This window comes from Balaenoptera borealis, assembly GCF_965194805.1.
Source record: "Balaenoptera borealis genome assembly, chromosome: 10".
Taxonomy (NCBI): domain Eukaryota; kingdom Metazoa; phylum Chordata; class Mammalia; order Artiodactyla; family Balaenopteridae; genus Balaenoptera; species Balaenoptera borealis.
The window spans coordinates 14,276,093-14,295,127 of record NC_138874.1 but is presented as its reverse complement, the minus strand read 5'-3'; the positions used below and the strand labels follow the sequence as shown (position 1 = coordinate 14,295,127).

Genomic DNA, 19,035 nt, shown 5'->3' with positions numbered 1-19,035 from the left:
TCATGACTTTGGTGTTCCAGAATGAGGGTCTTCAGGGAGACTCCTGCCCTTAATGGCTTCTTGTCTTCATCTAAGCAACTACCAGACCAAGTGCTTGTTAGAAAGTTGAGGAATGGGAGATTAGGACTGACATATACACTACCATGTGTAAAACAAATAGCTAGTGGGAGTCTGCTGTATAGCACAGGGAGCTCAGCTCAGGGCTCTGTGACGACCTAGATGGGTGGGATGGCGGGGAGGGAGGGCCAAGAAGGAGGGGATATATGTATACATACAGCTGATTCACTTCACTGTACAGCAGAAACTAACACAGCGTTGTAAAGCAATTATACTCCCCCCCCAAAAAAAGAAAGAAAGTTTGAGGAATGGAAGCCCTGAACGTGAATCTCATTGGAAAGCCACCCACCTCTCCACTATTTCCTCCAAGGCACCCACAGGTTTGTAACCGTGAGGATGGCAGAGCAGTACAGGACAGTACGAGCCAACATTCAAAGGCATGCTCACTGCGTGCCAGGCCTCTTCTCGTGGAAAGAGACCAGCTGGCCGAGTTTGACCCCTGCTTCCAGCACTACTGCTTACGGTTGTACATCCCTTAACCTCGCAAAGCCTGTTTCATTTGTATAATGGGGATAACAGTACTTATCCAAGTGTGCAATGAAATATTTTAAATGCTACCCAATAAACCTTTATTCTTTTCCTTGAGATAAAGTCTTTGACGTTTCTCTTTGAAAGAACAAGGTGACTCCAACACAGCCCTTCCCCGTCCCCACCAGGCCCCTCCCGTGCGGAGACCCGCAGGCTCCAGGTGGAGGGGAGCCTGCCCCATCCTTTTCCTGCCTCAAGCTGGAGGGACCGCCCCGGAGCCCCAGTTGCAGGAGGCCTGAGGACACCTGTGGACCCGGGAGGACGGTCAGCCTCACCTGTGTGCTCACCTAGATTCCCAGGCTCCACAGGTAGAGAAACAGCTGGAAAAGAGGCGAGGCTTCCTGCCCCTGAGCCTGAGAGAACAAGCAGGAGGTCCTGCAGGTGTCAGCCGTGGACGTGTCAGCTGCCTTCTCTCTACCACCCAGGCCCACAAGCCCACAAAGAAAGACAGTCGCCCTTCCAAGGGTCTCACAGCACAGGGAGTATGACTCAGAAGAAACAGAACACTCACTCAGGGACAGAGAGCTGCTGGAAGATACACGTGCCAACTTGAATTTTAATTAAAATAGTAGCAACAGCACGCAAAGAGATGCAACGGCAACACACACAGGGGGAAAAAAGACTTCCTGCAACTATAAAACATGATTTCCCCACTAAACAACTCTTCAGGCAAAGAGAACGAGAAGGTGGTCACAGATGATCCTTGAATCACTGACTCAGAAGACCAAGTCCAAGAAATAAAGCAGAAAGCCCAGGTATGAAGAAATGAAAAGCATAAGGGACAGGATATGAGACTTTCAAGCTACATCCTAAAGACAGAGAGAGAGAAAAGGACAGATGAAGGACAGGCAGTACAGGGCACCCAGCGCTGGACATAAGGGATAAGACAAGAGCCACGTGCCAGTTAAGTTTCTGAAACTACGGATAAAGAAAAAAAAAAAAAGACCGTTCTTCAGGCAGAATGAACTCGCACCTAAAAAGGAAACAGAACATGGAGATGGACACGGACGGGCTGTGGACGATGTCAGAGCAGCCTGGGTGGTGAGATAATGTCTGGGAACCACGGGACTTGAAAATGGCTCCCTAGGCATCAAGATAAAAGCTCCTCAGCTATCACGATAAAAGAAAAGGTCTCTGAAGACAAGAATTCAGGGTATATACTACTAGGCACCAGGCACCACAGCAGAGGAAAAACAAGGAAGGAAAAGCTCTAACAACAAATGGAATAGAACCAAGACTCCGTGGAGCAAAGAGGAGAGAAAACCGATGACTAATGAGCCGACGGTCTTGGCCTTGGCAAGGCTGAAGGCTGATGCCTGCGTCAATGTCATTTCTGACACCCCTGAAGTAACGGGTGATCAACATCATTCAGTCATGCAGATTCTCATCACGCCTAAGCAGTAGAGCCATCTCAGGCACAATGCACAGGACATGCAATTCAGATTTGTTATTAATATCTGAGTATTCACTTTCACTACAATTAAGCATTCTAGATGTAACTCAGGCTGAAAACATAAACTTATGAGCTTTCTATGGTGGAGTTCTAGAAGTTAAAGTACAAATGTATATTTACTAGTATGAGTGAAATGTTGCAGTAATTAAAGATTGGAATAGCTGACAATTTTATAAACAAAAAAGGTAGTAAGGTTAAGAGCTTCCAAATACTTACATCAAGAAACAGAATGATAGTTAATACAATACTATACGTTACACGTACGTCGTCCAGAAAACTTCAGAAAAAATATCTGTCCTTTAGAACTGAGTCATAAAATTTAAGTAATGACAGAAGGCAGAAAAATAGATTATATCAAAATTATAATCTTTGTAGAATTATTTCATGCATTAGCTTTCATAAGACTAAAGCAAACAGCCCTTGAGAATTTAATGTAATTTTATAATCATTCAACTTCATCCATTCAATTTCATTCAGGCTATGAGTATTTCAAGAAAAAGTCCTATTTGTGAATTCTTCACCTAGTGAAGATGAATTAAAATCCGAAAGTCAACTCTGCCAGCTTAAAAATTCAGGAACAGAAAAAAATTCCACAATCATTTATGACAACATCCAAAATAAATCACTTTCAATCTATTAAAAATAATAGAGTATGAAGAAAAGAAAGTGTTACAGAATAATTTTGTTTCCATTAGTCAAGTTTTAAAATAACCTTACAAGAGTGCCCTTTAAGAAGACAATGTCTTGTAGTTTTAAGCCTACGGAAACTAATGCTACACTCAAAGTGTCTGTTGAAATGATTACCATGTGAGTAACAACTACCATTTCCAGTAGTTAGAAGATGAAGAACTGTTGAATCACCCAAGCTATGAATCCTAGTTATGGAGTTCCTCCTGGAAAATGTGATGCTGAAGATTTGTTCCCCTGAATTAATGTGCTCCTTCTGCATCTTGCACAGCACACGTGTGAAGGTTACAAACACATCCAGAGGCCTCTGAATGCCGAAAGCCTACAGTGATGAGGGAGTTACCCCCGGTCCTGCCTTTCTGGCTGGCCTGCAGAATCCTGGGTCACCAGGCTGACATGTCACAAGAGCATAAGTGTTCTTTACGTGATACGAATCGTCTCCTCGGGAAGACGCCAAAATCCATGCACATATCCATGCTCGTATACCAAAATCTGAGGTGCAGACAGAAATTCAGAAATGATTTTGTTATCGTGGAAGAAAAACACACTGTTCCACTGCCACGTTCCTAGTTTTTCCTCAAGGGACTGCAGGACATAGCAATTGCAGTAGGAAATATTAGAAATAAAAATTACAAGTGAGGCAACATCTGAAGTTTACTCCTAAGAAATACTCAAAGAATACCTGTAAGCAGTCAACCAAGGTTTAGTTCGTGGGATTTTGCCAATGACATTGCATCAGCCCACAGACTGACCAAGTCCTCAAGTCTAGGAGATGAAAAGAAGGTAAGTCTCTACCTTCAAGAGCTACTGTGAGGGAGGAAGGTGCACCGTCGCTGGCACAAGTCCCTGTGTTGGCAGACACGACCGCCTTGCCCCTTCCCTAGCCCAACAGGAAGTGAACACAAGTGTTCACAAGTGCGCACTGCTGCGACTACAGGTACAGGAAAGCCACCGACAGCATGAGAAATCACTATTCCTGTACTATACTGTCAACCTCTTGAATTTTGACACCTAAAATGTTTAATAAAATATAAATACTTCTGGGCTTCCCTGGTGGCGCAGTGGTTGAGAATCTGCCTGCCAATGCAGGGGACACGGGTTCGAGCCCTGGTCTGGGAGGATCCCGCATGCCGCGGAACAACTAGGCCCGTGAGCCACAACTACTGAGCCTGCGCGTCTGGAGCCTGTGCTCCGCAACAAGAGAGGCCGCGATAGTGAGAGGCCCCCGCACCGTGATGAAGAGTGGTCCCCGCTTGCCGCAACTAGAGAAAGCCCTTGCACAGAAACGAAGACCCAACACAGCCAAAAATAAATAAATAAATAAATAAATAATCCTTAAAAAAATATATATATATATAAATGCTTTTTTAAAAGAACAAAACTTCAGACTGTATCTTTATCCTAGAAGTTCATTCTACAGTTGGCTTCAGTCCTGCCTTAGGCAAATGTTTAGCCATTTGGACAAAATGGGCAAAAAACGTGAACAAACATTTCTACAACATACAAATATATGAACGGCCAACAAGCACATGAAAAGATGCTCAACATCACTAATCATTAAGGAAATGCAAATCAAAACCACAATGAGATACCACCTCCCACTCATTAGCATGGCTACTACCAAAAAAACCAAAAAAAACGGGACTTCCCTGGAGGTCCAGTGGTTGAGACTTCACCTTCCAATGCAGGGTGTGTGGGTCTGATCCCTGGTTGGGGAGCTAAGATCCCACATGCCTCACGGCCAAAAAACCAAAACATAAAACAGAAGCAATATTGTAACAAATTCAATAAAGACTTTAAAAATGGTCCACATTAAAAAAAAAATCTAAAAAAAAAACAAAAGTCCTGATGAAGATGTGGAGAAATTGAAACCCACATACACTGCTGGCAGCCACCCACTCTGTAAAACATTTTATCAGTTCCTCAGAAAGTTAAACAGAGAGTTACCATACAAGCCGGCAATTCCATTCCTAGCTACATACTCAAGAAAAATGAAAACTATGCCCACATTAAAACTTGTACATGCAGGTTTTGGCTTTATTCATAGTAGCAAAAAAGTGAAAACAATCCAAATGTTCATCAACTGATGCGTAAACAAAATGTGGTATATACATCAGTTCAATGGAATATTATTCAGCATTTAAAAGGAATGAAATTTTGACACATGCAACAACATGGATGAACCTTGGAAACATCATGCTAATGGAAAGAAACCAGTCACAAATCACCACATACTGTATGATTTCATTTATATGAAATTTCCAGAACAGGCAAATCTATAGAGACAGAAAGTAAATTAGCTGTTGCCTAAGGCTCGGGGTGATGGCTAAAGGTTTCTTTTGGGGATGATGAAAATGTTCTAAAACTGACTGTTTACACTACACAATTGGGAATACATTAAGAGCCACTAAATTGTACACATAAAATGGGTATATTGTATGACATGTGAATTATATCTCAATAAAGCTCTTACCCCCAAAATGGAAAGAACTTCCATATTTATTGCATAAAAAAAGAATAAACAACTTGATCAAAACACCAGAAACAGGGAAAAGAGTAAGAAATAAAAAAGTGAATTAAATAATATGGAAGGAATAAAATCATGCTTGTTTGTTATCATTTTAAGTGTGTACAGGGACTTCCCTGGCGGTCCAGTGGTTAAGATTTTGCCTTCCAATGCAGGGGGTGCAGGTTTGATCCCTGGTCAGGGAGCTAAGATCCCACATGCCTTGTGGCCAAAAAACCGAAACATAAAGAACAGAAGCGATATTGTAAGAAATTCAATAAAGACTTTAAAAATGGTCCACATAAAAAAAAAATTTTTTTTAACTAAATAAAATGGAAAAAAAATAAGTGTGTACAGACTGATTTCTCCAACTAAAGAGTCTATCATGTTGTGTCAAAAATATATATCCATCTATATGCTGTCCGTGAAACACAAATAGGGGCAAAAAGGGGTTGGAAAGAATGCACCAGGCAAGGAGATACCTGGCAAATGCAAGGGAGGAGAAAGCAGGAAAGGCAAATTAACAGCAAACAAGCTGCATTTAAAGTTAAAGGTACTAAGCAAGATGAAGAGGGACATTATTAAAGGTACAGTTTGGTGGGAAGATATAAAAGGTGTAAGTATGCATGCACCAAACAACACGGCATCTAAAGACTCCTAAAAATGCAAGCATATGGTAAAAACTTAGCTCTTCAAATGGGAATATCTACTAGACAGAAAGAAGAAAAACAGAGAGGACAGAGAAACAGACACCCTTACTTCCCTCAAATAAAAAACACACATTTTTTCTTACCTATGTATGCCACGTTTGTAAAGATTAACTCGATATCTGGCAACAAAGAAAACCTTTACAAACCTTTCATATTAAAGATGTAAAGGACAGCTCTTTCATCACAATCCAATAAAATGAGAATTAAATAATCAGGTAACAAAAAATCTTAACTACTTAGAAATTAAGAAATATACTCTTAGATCAAAGAAGAAATCAAAAGGAGGAATGGAAAAAATCTTGAAAGCAATGGCAAGGATACCAAAACTTACAGAATACACCAGAAGTTATACTCTAAGGATATTTTAGTGTCAGATGCCTTCAATACTAAAGCTTTTTTAAAATAAAAAAACATGTACTCATCTAAACCAATTAGAAAAGGACAGCTCAATAAATCAAAAGAAAGAAGTTATAACAAAGATAAATTTTTAAATTAAAAAAAATATAACAGGGACAAATAAACTGAAAGCTAATTTTTTTTGGTGGGGGGAGGGCCGCACCACGCAGCTGGCAGGATCTTAGTTCCCCGACCAGGGCTCGAACCTGGGCCCCCGGCAGTGGAAGCTCGGAGTGCTATCCACTGGACCGCCAGGAAGTCCCTCAAAGTTGATTCTTTGAAAAGACCCATAATACAGAAAAACCTCACGTGCCCAATTGAGGGTAAGAGAGAGAAGGTGGGTGATGGGGGGAGAGGAAAAGTGGAGAAAGTGAAGGAAGGAGGGGAAGGAGAGGAGGGGATAGGGGAGAGAGACGATGTACAAACACAGAAGACCAGGGCTGAGAACAGACACATAAAAGCAAGTGCAGATTACAAAAGCAAATCAGAAAGAAGCGTTTTGCAAAACTGCATGGAATTTTACATTAACAAATTTGAAAACCTAGAAGAAACAGATGATTTCCTAGGAAAACGTAAATCATCAAAATGATTCAAGACGTGGAAAATTCAGAAGTACCAGGACCAGACAGGTTCACAGCTGAGCTATATCTAACGCATAATTCCACCGCTGAATGGCAACAGGCAATTAAACAATAACAAGCCAATTCATTTTATGAAGCTGAGCATTATTTTAATACTCAGACCTGAGAGAGATGGGGGGGGGGAAACAATGAACAAATCTGGCTTAGGATGGATTAGCTACAGAAACACTAAACTAATACCAGCAAACAACGGAATTCAGCCATCTATCAAAGAGACCAACTTGGATATATTCCGGGAAAGTACGGGAATCTCAATACCAGGAAATCCGTGAAATCTACTTCGTCCATAAATTAAATGTGAATAAAAAATAGGACCACAGCAACAAATGCATTTTGATAAAAATAAAGGCATTTGATAAAAGTTTGGCAGCCATTCCTTATAAAAATAAAGTAAGCTAGGAACGGAAGGAAGTTATTGATGAAGTATTCTGGAATGAGAAGAGCATAATACAAAGGTATATAAAGTGAGCCTGTATTTGTTAAACAATGACCCCAAAAACTCCTACACATGATGTATATGCACAAATATGTTTGCGTATGAGCAACAAGTTGTCAACATGGATTACACAGAGGCAGGCAGTGAAGAGAATTCTAACAAAAAAGGGTAAAACAGGATTGCAGTTAAAAACCATGTATGATATTAATGCATGTAAATGAAATTAGATAGTTCATGTGTATAATTTTTAAAAGACTTCACAGTATGAAAACTACCAAGAAAAGAAGTATTCCTTTTCTTTTTAACTCCACAGCCATCACTGACTTTTTTTTATTCCCAGTAACAAGTTTAGGGTAAGATACTCTGTTGTCAGTATCACCTTTAGCTGGATTCAGTGGAAACAGGAATCGGCTGCAGGTCAGAACTTAGGCACAGCTGTGATCCTTCTATCCAGAGCGATCCCGCTTGCCCAGCTCCTGATCCCATCCCGGGGAGACACTCTGGAGCCGGTGAGGAGCAGGGATCTGAGCAAACCATCCTTGGCTTCCCTTGGGGCCGTGTCCCGGTCACATTTACGGGTCTACAGAAGTGCTGGTCCTGGCGGCTCCCACAGCACCAGGATGCCCTTCTTACGACAGCATCTACCATATGGGTCACAAGTATTTGAGCACTTCCTGTTTTCAGGGCTGGGCACCATGCTTTCCTTATCCATTTCTCAAGCCCCAGCTGCTGACACAGTGCCTGGCCCATCACAGGCCACATGAATGAAGTGTATTCAAAAGAAGGGATGAAGTCTGAACTCAAGAGCTTTTCTTTTGGGGGGCCATTTAACTTTAGTTTTCCAGGCAACTGTACTTACATGTTTTCCAGCCCTGCTGCCAATAACCTGCTGGGGTGAAAGAATGTTGGCACACCCCAGGGGGCACATGGCTTTGGCTCGTCCTTTGGCAGCAGGGACACTGGGAATTGCTCTTAGGAGCCCAGCAAGACAGTGGGGAGGGTACTTCACTGAGTGCCTCCTCCGTCAGACCAGACAGGATCTCGTTGGGTGCCTGGAGCCGCCCTGCAGGAGGCGGCGCTTTGGATGCTGAGCTGGGACAGGTCCCCCTCCCTCCCAACAAAGCATCTCACACGCCGCCCTCAGGAGTCTGGGCTGTACCCTAGCAGCCAGCCACTCCAACTTCCCTGATGGAATCTGCCGTCTCCCTGAACTTACCGTCATCTTTTCAAAATCTTTCTATTTCTTCTCTGCCAAACTTCTTGAAGACAATGAGTCTATAAATGTGTGATACACAGTGTGAATTTACACTTGCTGATATTTACCTAAAATTCACCTCTTTCAATCTTAAAAGCCTTCTCACTGGACTTATCGCCAATTTCCAATTAGGTAATTTTCCAGATTCCACTGGAATTCTGAATGCATGTCCCCTCAGGTGAAATAATTGTGGTCCAGTTTCTCAGCTAGCCAAGGAAGCCTGATTGGGAATTTTGCTGAAATACAATAGTGTTAAGAGCAAACCAAATGGAACATTTTTATTTACCTCAAACGCTGGGGCCCAAGGAAAGCAAGCATCATTACAAGCAGATGAGGAAGAAGGGGTAGATTTTTTCAAATGTGAATTCTGAAGTGAAGCTCTACTCACTCACGGAACCTGGGCATCTTTACTCAGCACAGCCCACTGACACAGCAGGGGTCCCAGGGAAGCTTATTTAAGATACAAATGATTCTCCGCTTCCCCAAATGTAGAAGGAGCTCACATAAGCAAGCCCTTCATTAACCACTCTCTAAATGATTCCACTTGTTTCTATTTTTTTTTCTTCCCAGAAAATTATCCTTTATCCCGATCCCTTATATTCTCTTTGTAACTCTGTTTTCCAAACTTGAGAAAACAGGTCTCCTCCCTCTCTGGTTCTTCTAAAGTAATTAAATTTTTAATCACCTTTGCCATGGAAGCTATTCGGTGGCTCTGAAATGACAATATTACATTCACCTACTGGTTTCCTCTCCATCATGTGAAAGAGGATGGGGCCCAGCAGAGGCAAGTACACTAACTGCTTCTCACCGATGTCTATCATCTGCCCGTGGAGTCTCTCTCCCCATCCAGCCTGGGTTCCACCAGCTGAAGGCCCTCGACAGATGGGAGAGGGATCCTGAAGCACCTCACAGGGTGCCACACGACTGAGGGCTCCCAGAGGGTGCAGAGGCCAGCTGGGTGGGTTCTGGGGCCTCTCACTCCGGCTTCAAAGAGAGCCCCCTGGTTTTGTCCTGAGGTTCCTGCTTGCTAAAAAGTTTTTAAAACCTTCTAAGTAGCACAATATCCATCATGTCCATTTTGGCCACATAGGAAAAAAGTAGTTAAAGGAATGAGAATCAGCTACCTGGAATGAAGCACCAGCTCTGTGCTTTCCTGCATGTCTTTACTGATTCTCAGTGCTGAGCTCCACTGGGTCCCCTGCCCAAGACCGCAGGGCGAGCACTCAGCAGAGCCCAGGCCCTCTACCCTGGGCATGCTCGCTCCCCACCAGAAACCGACCACTAAGCCCCTTTCAAACCCTCTACCACTTCAAAACATCAATGTGCAATTAATAACTGCGTCTAGAATACCCCGTGCACATTGCTTACCTGCATCATCTCATCTGTTCCAAAGTTACAATGGGAACTTCACTGAGAGAATGCAAATAATTCATTTTTTTTCTCTAGGCTTTTTTTCTCAGTTTCCCCTCGTGAATCCTTGTACAGATGATCAGCAAGAGCCCTACTGATTTGAATTCGCTTTCCCCCATCCATCTCTTTTCTTCAACATCTGCGCAAATAGGACTCTGCTGGCTGCTGTAAAACCAGCCCTCCACCCCATGCCCCTGCCAAATGTATGAGGGAGCAAACAAGAGGGAAGTTCATTTCTTCATAAATTTAGTCCATGACAGATATGACTGATCCATGGGTGGCTGTGCTCCAAATGGTGATTCAGACACAAGGTCGTCTCATCTGGTGGCCCCAGCATCTCTGACGTGTGGCCCAGAGGAGCCTCCCTCCTGGCCAGGCCTGAGCATGGGGTCCACACTTTGCCTCATCTTCCATTGCTCAGAACCCAGGCAGCGGCCCTTCTCGCTGCACGGGGAGGGGGTGAGGGGGGCCTGGGAAATTAAGTGCAGCCAAAGCCTGGGATGAGAGTCAATGGGTGAGACAGATTTGGAGAATGACACTGGTCTTCAACTCAGAGCCCCCTGCAAGGGACTTATTTTTAATTAGTTGATCTGACCAGCATATACCATGGTCCACATTCATGCTTAAGTATGATGCTTACTTATACCCTAATCAAAGGGACCAGTCCACACTATGTCACTTAACCTCTCTGTGACTCAGTTTCCTCATGTTAAAAATAGGAAAAATAATAGTCCTGACCTCACAGCGTTGTTATGAGGATTACATAGGTTAGAAAGAGCTCAGGACACTATCTGGCACACAGTAAGTGATATATACAGGCGTTTGTGAAACAATTAAGGGGTATGGAGCTGGCTTCCCTGCAAATTCCTAACATAGTCCTGTCTTGGAGGTCTCTAGCTATTAGAAAGTGGGCAGGTTGTAGAAGCCCAGGGCTGGAGTGTTCCCCAGAGGCCAACGAGTTCAGTCTTCCATCCAGGATGGAAATCCCTGTTAAACATATCCCAGACTTGCTTCAGTGCCTTCCTGGGAAGGAACTCATTCCCCATCCACAATTCAGATGTTAAAAACGCACAGGTCCTTGTAAACATTTATTCACCGACACCAATTCCCACCCCCATTTAAAAAATCTACTTCCGCATCCATTTAGTCTTTTGTTCATTCATTCATCCAACAGAATTTGAGGAATTACCGTGTTCTAACCATGACCAAGACATCCAAGGTCTCAGCCCTGGGAAGGAGTTAGCTTGTATGGGTGCTAAAAGGGACCAGAGGGAAGACGGTGATTTTAGGTTCCTGGAGGCAGTGACATTTGAACCAAGACCAGACCAACAAGCAAGGGCTGCTATTCGAGTATCGGGAAGAACATTCCAGGTGAAGGTCTGGCAGGCACAAAGGCTCTGAGATGGACAGAGCATGTGGTGAGAGAGTGCTGTAGGACAGGTACCCAAAGGAACGTGGGACGGGAAGGTTAGCAGGCCCTGCGAAGGACTTGGGAATTCCCTTTGGCTTGAAGTTGAAGCCGCTGAAAGGCTTTAAGCAGAAAAGTGAGTGGATGAGCCCCGGTTTGTAAAGATCACTCTTCTTCCACAGCCAATGGGAAGAGAGATAGAAGCAGGGGGCGGGGCATCAACAAAACTGGAATCTGGGAATCCCAGCAGGTGAAGGTTCCAGTGCCGTGACCAATGAGTGATGTTGTCTTGGTTACAGTTGGAAGCAATGGCAATGATATGAGAAGAGAAAGAATTTGTGGTTCTAATTGTTTTAATAAACTGATTTATTCAATACACACCTAATATTTAGTATGCATTTAATAAATCAAAAAAAGTATGGCCAGACAGTCATACTTCTGTAGTAATTCTTCCTGGAATTCACAAACACAGGGAAGAAAGTTCTTTACACCATGTGCCAATCCAGGCAGAGCGTCCCTTTACATTACAGGATATTTTAGGTATCCTACTGTTCTTGTAGCATGACATTCTCCCCCTCACCCTAAGTTAATACTGATACTATACATTCCTTGGCCAATAAAGGTTTTATCACATTGACTCTGGTTGTCATTCATATCCCCTCTTGCTTCCTTAAAGAAAAAACCCCAGTGCCTCTCCATGGATTCCACCCTCTCTAAGCACTTATTTCTCGCCAAACCTGCCAAACTCCCCTCACTGGGGGATCCAGCATTCGCTGGGTACCCACGCCTGGACTTCAAGTTCAGATTCCAGCTACAGTTTCTTGCAATGGTAACAATGACAAACCACATTTCAAGCCATTTTCACTAAGGCCTCAAGTAAGGATGCTGAGCTCAAGGGAGAGTGGGGCTGCCCAGAGGCAAAGATGGCATACCTTCTTTCCACCTTCCACCCCAGCCTTCACCTAAGTTGCTCCCTTGTTTGAGAGGCCTTTTTCCTTCCTTTTCACCTGATTCATTTTTATTCCTCAAGATGCAGCTTCGGGGCCACCTCTGCCGGAGGATTAGGTGCGACCCAGCTGCATCAGGTGAGGCACCTCTGGAATCCCATCTAAATACAGGTTTACTGTGATCACAGACTCTTACCTCTTTTTCTTCACTCTGTCTCTCCTACTGGACCCCAGGAGACATGCCTTACTTATCGTTTTATCCCAGCAGGGCTCAATACGCTTGCTGAATGAATACGTGGCGCATCTCATACACCACTGGTGCATGTATAAACTGGAAAACCATTTGGCAGTATCTACTACAGCAGTGGTTCTCCACTGCAGATGACTCTGCTCCCCAAGGGACACCTGGCAGCGCCTGGAGAGGAGTTTGTTTGTCACGACGAGAGGAAGGCGCGCTGCTGGCCTTCAGTGGGCAGAGGGCAGGAGCGCCGCTGAGCACCCTTCAACGCACAGGGCAGCCTCTGCAACAAAGGATCCCCCAGCCCATGGTGTCCACAGCGCCAAGGCTGCAACGACGCATCTATTCTATGACCCAGAGATCCTACTCCTAGGTATACACGCCCCAGGGAAATTACGTATATGTCCATCAAAAACATGCACAAGAATATTGGTAGCAGCTTTATTCATAAACGCCTGAAAACAGTCCAAAAGTCCACTGATAGGATAATGGATAACAAACTGTAGTATTTATACAATGGAATGCTACACGGCGAAATAAAGACTGTAAAAATAAGACTCAGATCTCATGATGAACTAAAGAACCAGACCAAAATGACAGGCGAAATTAACTGATGGTGATGGAAATCAGAACAATGGTTACCCCTGGGGGCAGGGAGGTACCGACTGGGAAGGGGCTGGACGGACTCTACCCTGACCTGGCGAGCTGCAGGGTTGTGCTGCAGACGGTGACTCGTGTGCTGTGTGTGTCACACCTCAGTAAGCTTTATGACAGGGAACACTCTCTCAGGGCCACACTACCAGCAGGAATTACACATTGGTTTGCTGCCTTAGAAGCCAGACTTTCTAATGGACTTTCTGGTACACTGCTGGCCGGGGTGTGTAAGTAGCTGCATTTCCAGAAGGCTATTTCACAAGAGACATCAAAAATGTTAAAATGTACAAAATCCTTATTCAATTCTGTTTTGATCATTTTATGCTAAGGAATATATTAAAGATGAGCACACAAACTTAAAGTTCAAGAATATTTATCACAGCATAATAAATATAAATAAATATACGTAAATAGGGAGAGGGGGCAATGAACCCAATGCCCACCCAAAGGGAACTGATTCATTAAAACGACACTCTAAAATTTAAATGGAAAATGTTTACAATATATTAATTAGAACTAAAAAGCAGGTCACCTGATAATATGTAACCTAAGATTTATGAAGGGTACACTCAATGTATTAACTGTGATTATCTCTGAGTAACGGGAGATTATGGGATTTCTTTAAATTTTATCATTTTTCTTTTTGGTTTTTTTCCTAAAATGAACATATATTACTTGTTAATAAGAAAAAAGTATACACTGACAGCTCTTAAAAATAAAGGTGAGTGTTAGACTGTAAAACTGAGTACTACACCACACTAAACTCCCAGGGTGCTGGTGTATTCAAAGCCCTGCCCCCCGCAGAGGAGCTCTGACCTCCCATTACCATGGCTCAGGGGAGCAGGGATTAAATCAGAAGCTAGATAAAATCCTAGGTCTTCTGTTTCAGTCCCCGACTGTGGGACTGAAATCCCACTGAAATACACAAATCCATACCTGCATCAAGCCTCACAGGACTATATATGCTTCCAGAAAAGGGAACGGCAAATCCACGTATAAACATGAAAACCAATATAAATATTTTTGACTGGAAAAAATTCTAGGTGAAAAACAAACAAACAAACAAACAAAAAACCCCAACCCACTACCTTTCCTGAATTATCAAGTCTGAGCAGTCAGACGGTGGTGATCACTTAACCAAGGTAATCTCATTACCCACAGGCTCTGGCAGAAAAGCCCCATCTGTCTTTCTTTGTAAAGTGGAGAAGAAAATTTCTCCCACACAGAGTACCTGTGACGATTCAGGGCGATAATGCCTGAAAAAGCAAGTTACAGATGCAAACTGTGGGTTATTTTCCTTATCATGAGCTCAAGTTTCCCCATCACAGGAAAAGACTCCTAGGAAAAGAACAAAACACCTCTCCCAGGAAGTTCCCTTCTCTGAATTCTGCGTGGCCCCGCATGCGCTTGAGTATTAGGTAGCACTGCACGTGATTTATCTCATAGCTCACCATGATCTGAGTTCCCCCCGGAGCCACAGAGCTAAAGGTGGGAGCAGCTGCTTACCTGACACCAGAGGGGCCCAGTATCTTAGCTGACAAATCCCATTACAGTAGAAGGTCTCGGTTTAATTCTGGTTTTAAGAGAAAGATGCTTCTCTTCTTCCTCGTTAGTCAAAAACACTCTAAACCAAATAAACCAACAACAAACTCTAAAGATAAAACATTTCACAGTGTTAATTATCAATGCCATATGTTCCTCCCCAGCTTCTCAAGGTCACAGCTCCCCACTGCATGATGACAGAGGGTGGCTGACATGGGACGTGGGAAGACAACTCCTGTGAAGTCCAAGCTCTCATGGAAAGAGCAGATAGCTCAGATCCCAGCCTGCCACGACAAAGGACCCACAAAGCCAAACAGAAGAAGCCCCCGAGCATCTGTGAATCTGCCTGTTCCTTTGCCTCCTCAGAAAGAACGAATCACAAGACTGCTCAGAAAGGGCAGGAGCTCCCAAGGCAGCTGAATTTCATGCTGTTTCCAAAGAGTGAGCTTGCATGCTGTGCTGGTTATTTGCACGGTGGGCAGACGAGGCTGACAGCTTGAGGGGGCTATTTTAGGGGGATACCCTGCGAGTCTGGTTAGAAGACAGTCCTGGGCCCTGAGCTCCCAGTAACCACTTTCTGCTCCCAGGCCGACCCTCCATCCACCAGGGGTTAAAATGACCCACACAGGGTCTTTGTATTTAAATCATCCCAAGGGGACCCAGCGGGAGGAGAGAGAAGGGAAGGGGGTGTGAGAGAGAGGACCTCCCCACCCATAAGTGCACTTCTGGAGAGCCTGATCCAAGGAGCTAAATACACTGAAAAAAAACAGAAGGAAGAGGCTGAGAAGACAACCTTAACCACAGAAATGCTTCCTCCTCCCTCCCCTCCTCCGGGGCATCAAATGTCTCCCTACTGTGTACTCTCCCTCCCACCGCCTGGCCAAAGGCGGCTCTGAATGCAGATCAAAGGCACAGTGGTGCCCAGTGTCTCTCGCCTACACAGGGACTCTCTGAAAAGGGTTCCAGGTCATCAAGAGGGCTCCCAGACAGCGGTCATAACCTCTTTCTGATAGAAGAAACCAGGCTCAGCACAAGCAATAACGCATTTTCACTTAAGACAGTCACATGCATACACGCCTATTTCCATACATACACCTACGTGGTTTTTCACAGCAGGAGGCAGGCAGGAAGCCTGTTCCATGAGTCTAGAATCCTTTGCTTTCCTCATCTGATTCTAGCAGCAACAGCAATTTCCATTAGGGGTTTTCTTTGATGAGGGCTGATTACAGATCAAAATGCCACCCTCTGGCTTGGTCTCCTTCCCACCGTACCAGCCCAGTGAGATCCATCAACAAACTGGGAAACAAAGATGGAGGGAGGTGCAGGCTGCGTTCCGTAAAAGTGGGGAGCACACTCTGGCTGGAGCGTCTGAGCTGCTGGACTTGGTAAACTTGGCAGGCCGACCCTTCTTTGCTCTCAGGGCGGCCAGGATGCAGCTCTCCAGCCTCTTAACACACTTCTTTCTCTCCGCACCAGTAAGGCACAAGGATTTTCTCTCACCGGCAGCATATTTCTGCACCTATTCTCTGCCCCCATAAACCCTATTCCATTGTTTCAGGGGACCTGAATTCTTACTTAATAAACCATCAATCTCATCCCTCCACCACTACCCCAAATTCCCTCAGGGAGAAGGTGTTGCAAGGAAGAAGAAAGTTCTTAATTAGGGCTGTGCTCCTACACAAAATAGGAAAGCAAAACTAGGTATAAATATACCATCAAATAACCACTAAGGTCTTTGGTTATAGCGCTTGACTGCGATTCTCAGGTCCAGGTGTGAACTCAGTGGACACGTGAAGGAAGCAGAATTTGAACCTAACGCCAACTGACACATGATATTGCTCTTCGTGACCGTTTAAGTGCTGCAGTGGCTAAACTGCTCTGCTGCAGAACTTCTCCCATTTATAGGTTACTAAGAAACATGATATTGCTGTGAAATTTCAGTGTGTTCAGCCTTCTCAAACCAGCATACTCATGAATCTTATTCATAACCAGGCTGAACCCAACACAATTTCCCTGTTCTCCCCTGAGACAGGGGAAACGCCGCATCCTCCCAAGCAGACACGCATCACAAGTGTTCCAAGATCAAAAACTGGATCACAGACACTCACTGCATAAAGCCTGCCAAACCAGGGCTCTGGGTAGGTACAGATTCTTAAAAGCCGATATGAAAAACAGCTGTCTGGGGCTGGAAAACTTTATGACGTTTTGGAAAATATGGGGGGGGGGCGGTGGTAAAAGGATTATACAGAGGGATGTGACTGAAAACTGCCACACTCTTAATCAAAGCCCAAATACGAACCTGCTTTTAAATGTACCCACCTGCAACACTGCACAGCTAACCTGGACTCTGGAAGCCCAGCTGCAGCTTAGCGTATCCACACTGCAGCCTGACTGCTGGAGGCGTGCAGACCACTCCCTGCTGAGAGCCCAGCCAGCCCTGCCAGCGGGCTGCAGCCTGATGTCCTGACCCGAGTCCAGGCACCAGCCAGGGGTCCCTTGGTCCTGTCCTCCTATGGGCTGTGTTCCCGACCGGTCGAACAATAATCGGGGAGAGCCACAGGGAAGGCCGCATCTCGCCCAGCATCATGCCCACTGCGGCCACTCCCTGGTCGTCAGCATCACCGGCTGCGCGCCATTCCACCCATGAAAACAGAGTGCAGAAACCAGGGGCTGCCACGGAAGGCGGCGCAGAGCAAGGAACAAAAGCATCAGAGAACAAGGGCAAATGGCTGGCCTCCACCTCCGGGAGAGGGCAGAGGCTGCCGAGCTTCCGCGGGGAAAGTGGAGATATTTTATAACCACCTCCCAAGAAAGGAGGCAGCAGAGAGGACCTCAAGCAGCCAGAGCTGCCAGCCCTTCTCCAGGTATCAGGGGCTGGTCTACGACCGTAACAGTAAGCAGGACACACGTGAAAGTGCCTTCCGGTGCAAAAGCATACGCCTTAATGCTGCCCAACTAACTGGTCCTTTCACTCTTCCCTGTTTTTCCCAAGAGATCCTCAACGGCACGGACACGGAAAGTTTCTCAGATTAACTGGAGAAAACTAAAGCCCAGTGAAGACGCCATGGGTGGCCTCTCTCAGCCCTCCCAGGGCCTCGCTCCAACCGCTACCTGCCCCACCCCTGGCGCCCGGGTCAGGCTTGCTCTGGGGCCAGCAACGCAAAATGACTCCCCCGCCCCAAGACACGCCAGGTTTTCAGGATCCCCTCAACTAGGAGAGCCGAACTCTGACCCACCCCCCAGGTGCGAGTGGCTTCTGGTGCGGGACGCGGGGACACTCCCAGCACGTGAAGGTACACTCCCCCGTGCTGCCGCGGCCTCGCCTCATCCTGTCCCCACGAGGAACTCGGCGGAGCCCCGGCACGCTGCCGCAGCCTCGTGTGTTTCCCGAAACGCACAGCTGCCACCCGCAAGCCGACCCGCGGAGCGTCGGGAATTCTCGCGCCCCCGCCCCCGGGCCGCGCCTTACCGCCGGTGCCCTCGAAGTGCGGGGCCGGGCGGTCCCGCAGCGTGGCGCTCCAGCCCGCGCCAGCCTCGTCCTCCTCCGACTCCTGCGCGGCGGCGGCGGGGGCGCCGGAGCCCCGCGCGGGGCCGGGGCGCTCGGCTTCGTCGTCCGAGGAGCCGGCCGAGGAGGAGCGCGAGGCGGCCGACGTGCTGTAGAAGGGGTTCCCGCTGCTGTCCGGGCCCGACTCGCCGAACACGTCGTCCGAGATGTGCAGGCTCTCGTAGCGCGCGCGGGCCGCCTCGAGCAGCGCCGGCGCCCTCCTCCGCGCGCCCCCGCCGCCCTCGGCCATGGCCCCGGCCGCCGCCCGCGCGCCGGCCCCCCACAGCGCCTCCCAGCCGCACGCGCCGGGCCCCGGGCCCGCGCCGCGGCCCGCCGTCCCCCACCAGCGCAGCCCGCAGCACAGCGCCCGCCGCCCCGCGCCCGGCCGGCCCGCCGTCTTGGCCGCCTCGGGCCCAGCGCCCGGGGAAGCGCCTCGGAGCTCGGGCGCCGCGGGCTGCGGGCCGCGGCGGGAGGCAGGGGTTGCGGCCCGGGCCAGGCGTCGCCGATGCGTCTCCTCGGCGCCCGCCGCGTCGCCGTGCGCCCTCCCCGCGGCGGCTACCCGC

General features: G+C 46.5%; 1 protein-coding gene across 3 annotated transcripts in view; it reads right to left on the bottom strand.

The window, feature by feature from the left end:
• PGBD5 (piggyBac transposable element derived 5) overlaps positions 1 to 18,729 on the bottom strand; it is an 88,876-nt gene extending 70,147 nt beyond the window's left edge. For all 3 annotated transcript variants that reach the window (XR_014248939.1, XM_082407124.1, XM_082407125.1), the window contains exon 1: positions 18,398 to 18,729. Coding sequence is in view for 2 of the 3 variants with exons in the window: in XM_082407124.1 (XP_082263250.1) it covers positions 18,398 to 18,722 (325 nt within the window). In the remaining variant the exon portion in view is untranslated. The remainder of the gene's footprint in view (positions 1 to 18,397) is intronic.
• Positions 18,730 to 19,035: the final 306 nt, after the last annotated feature.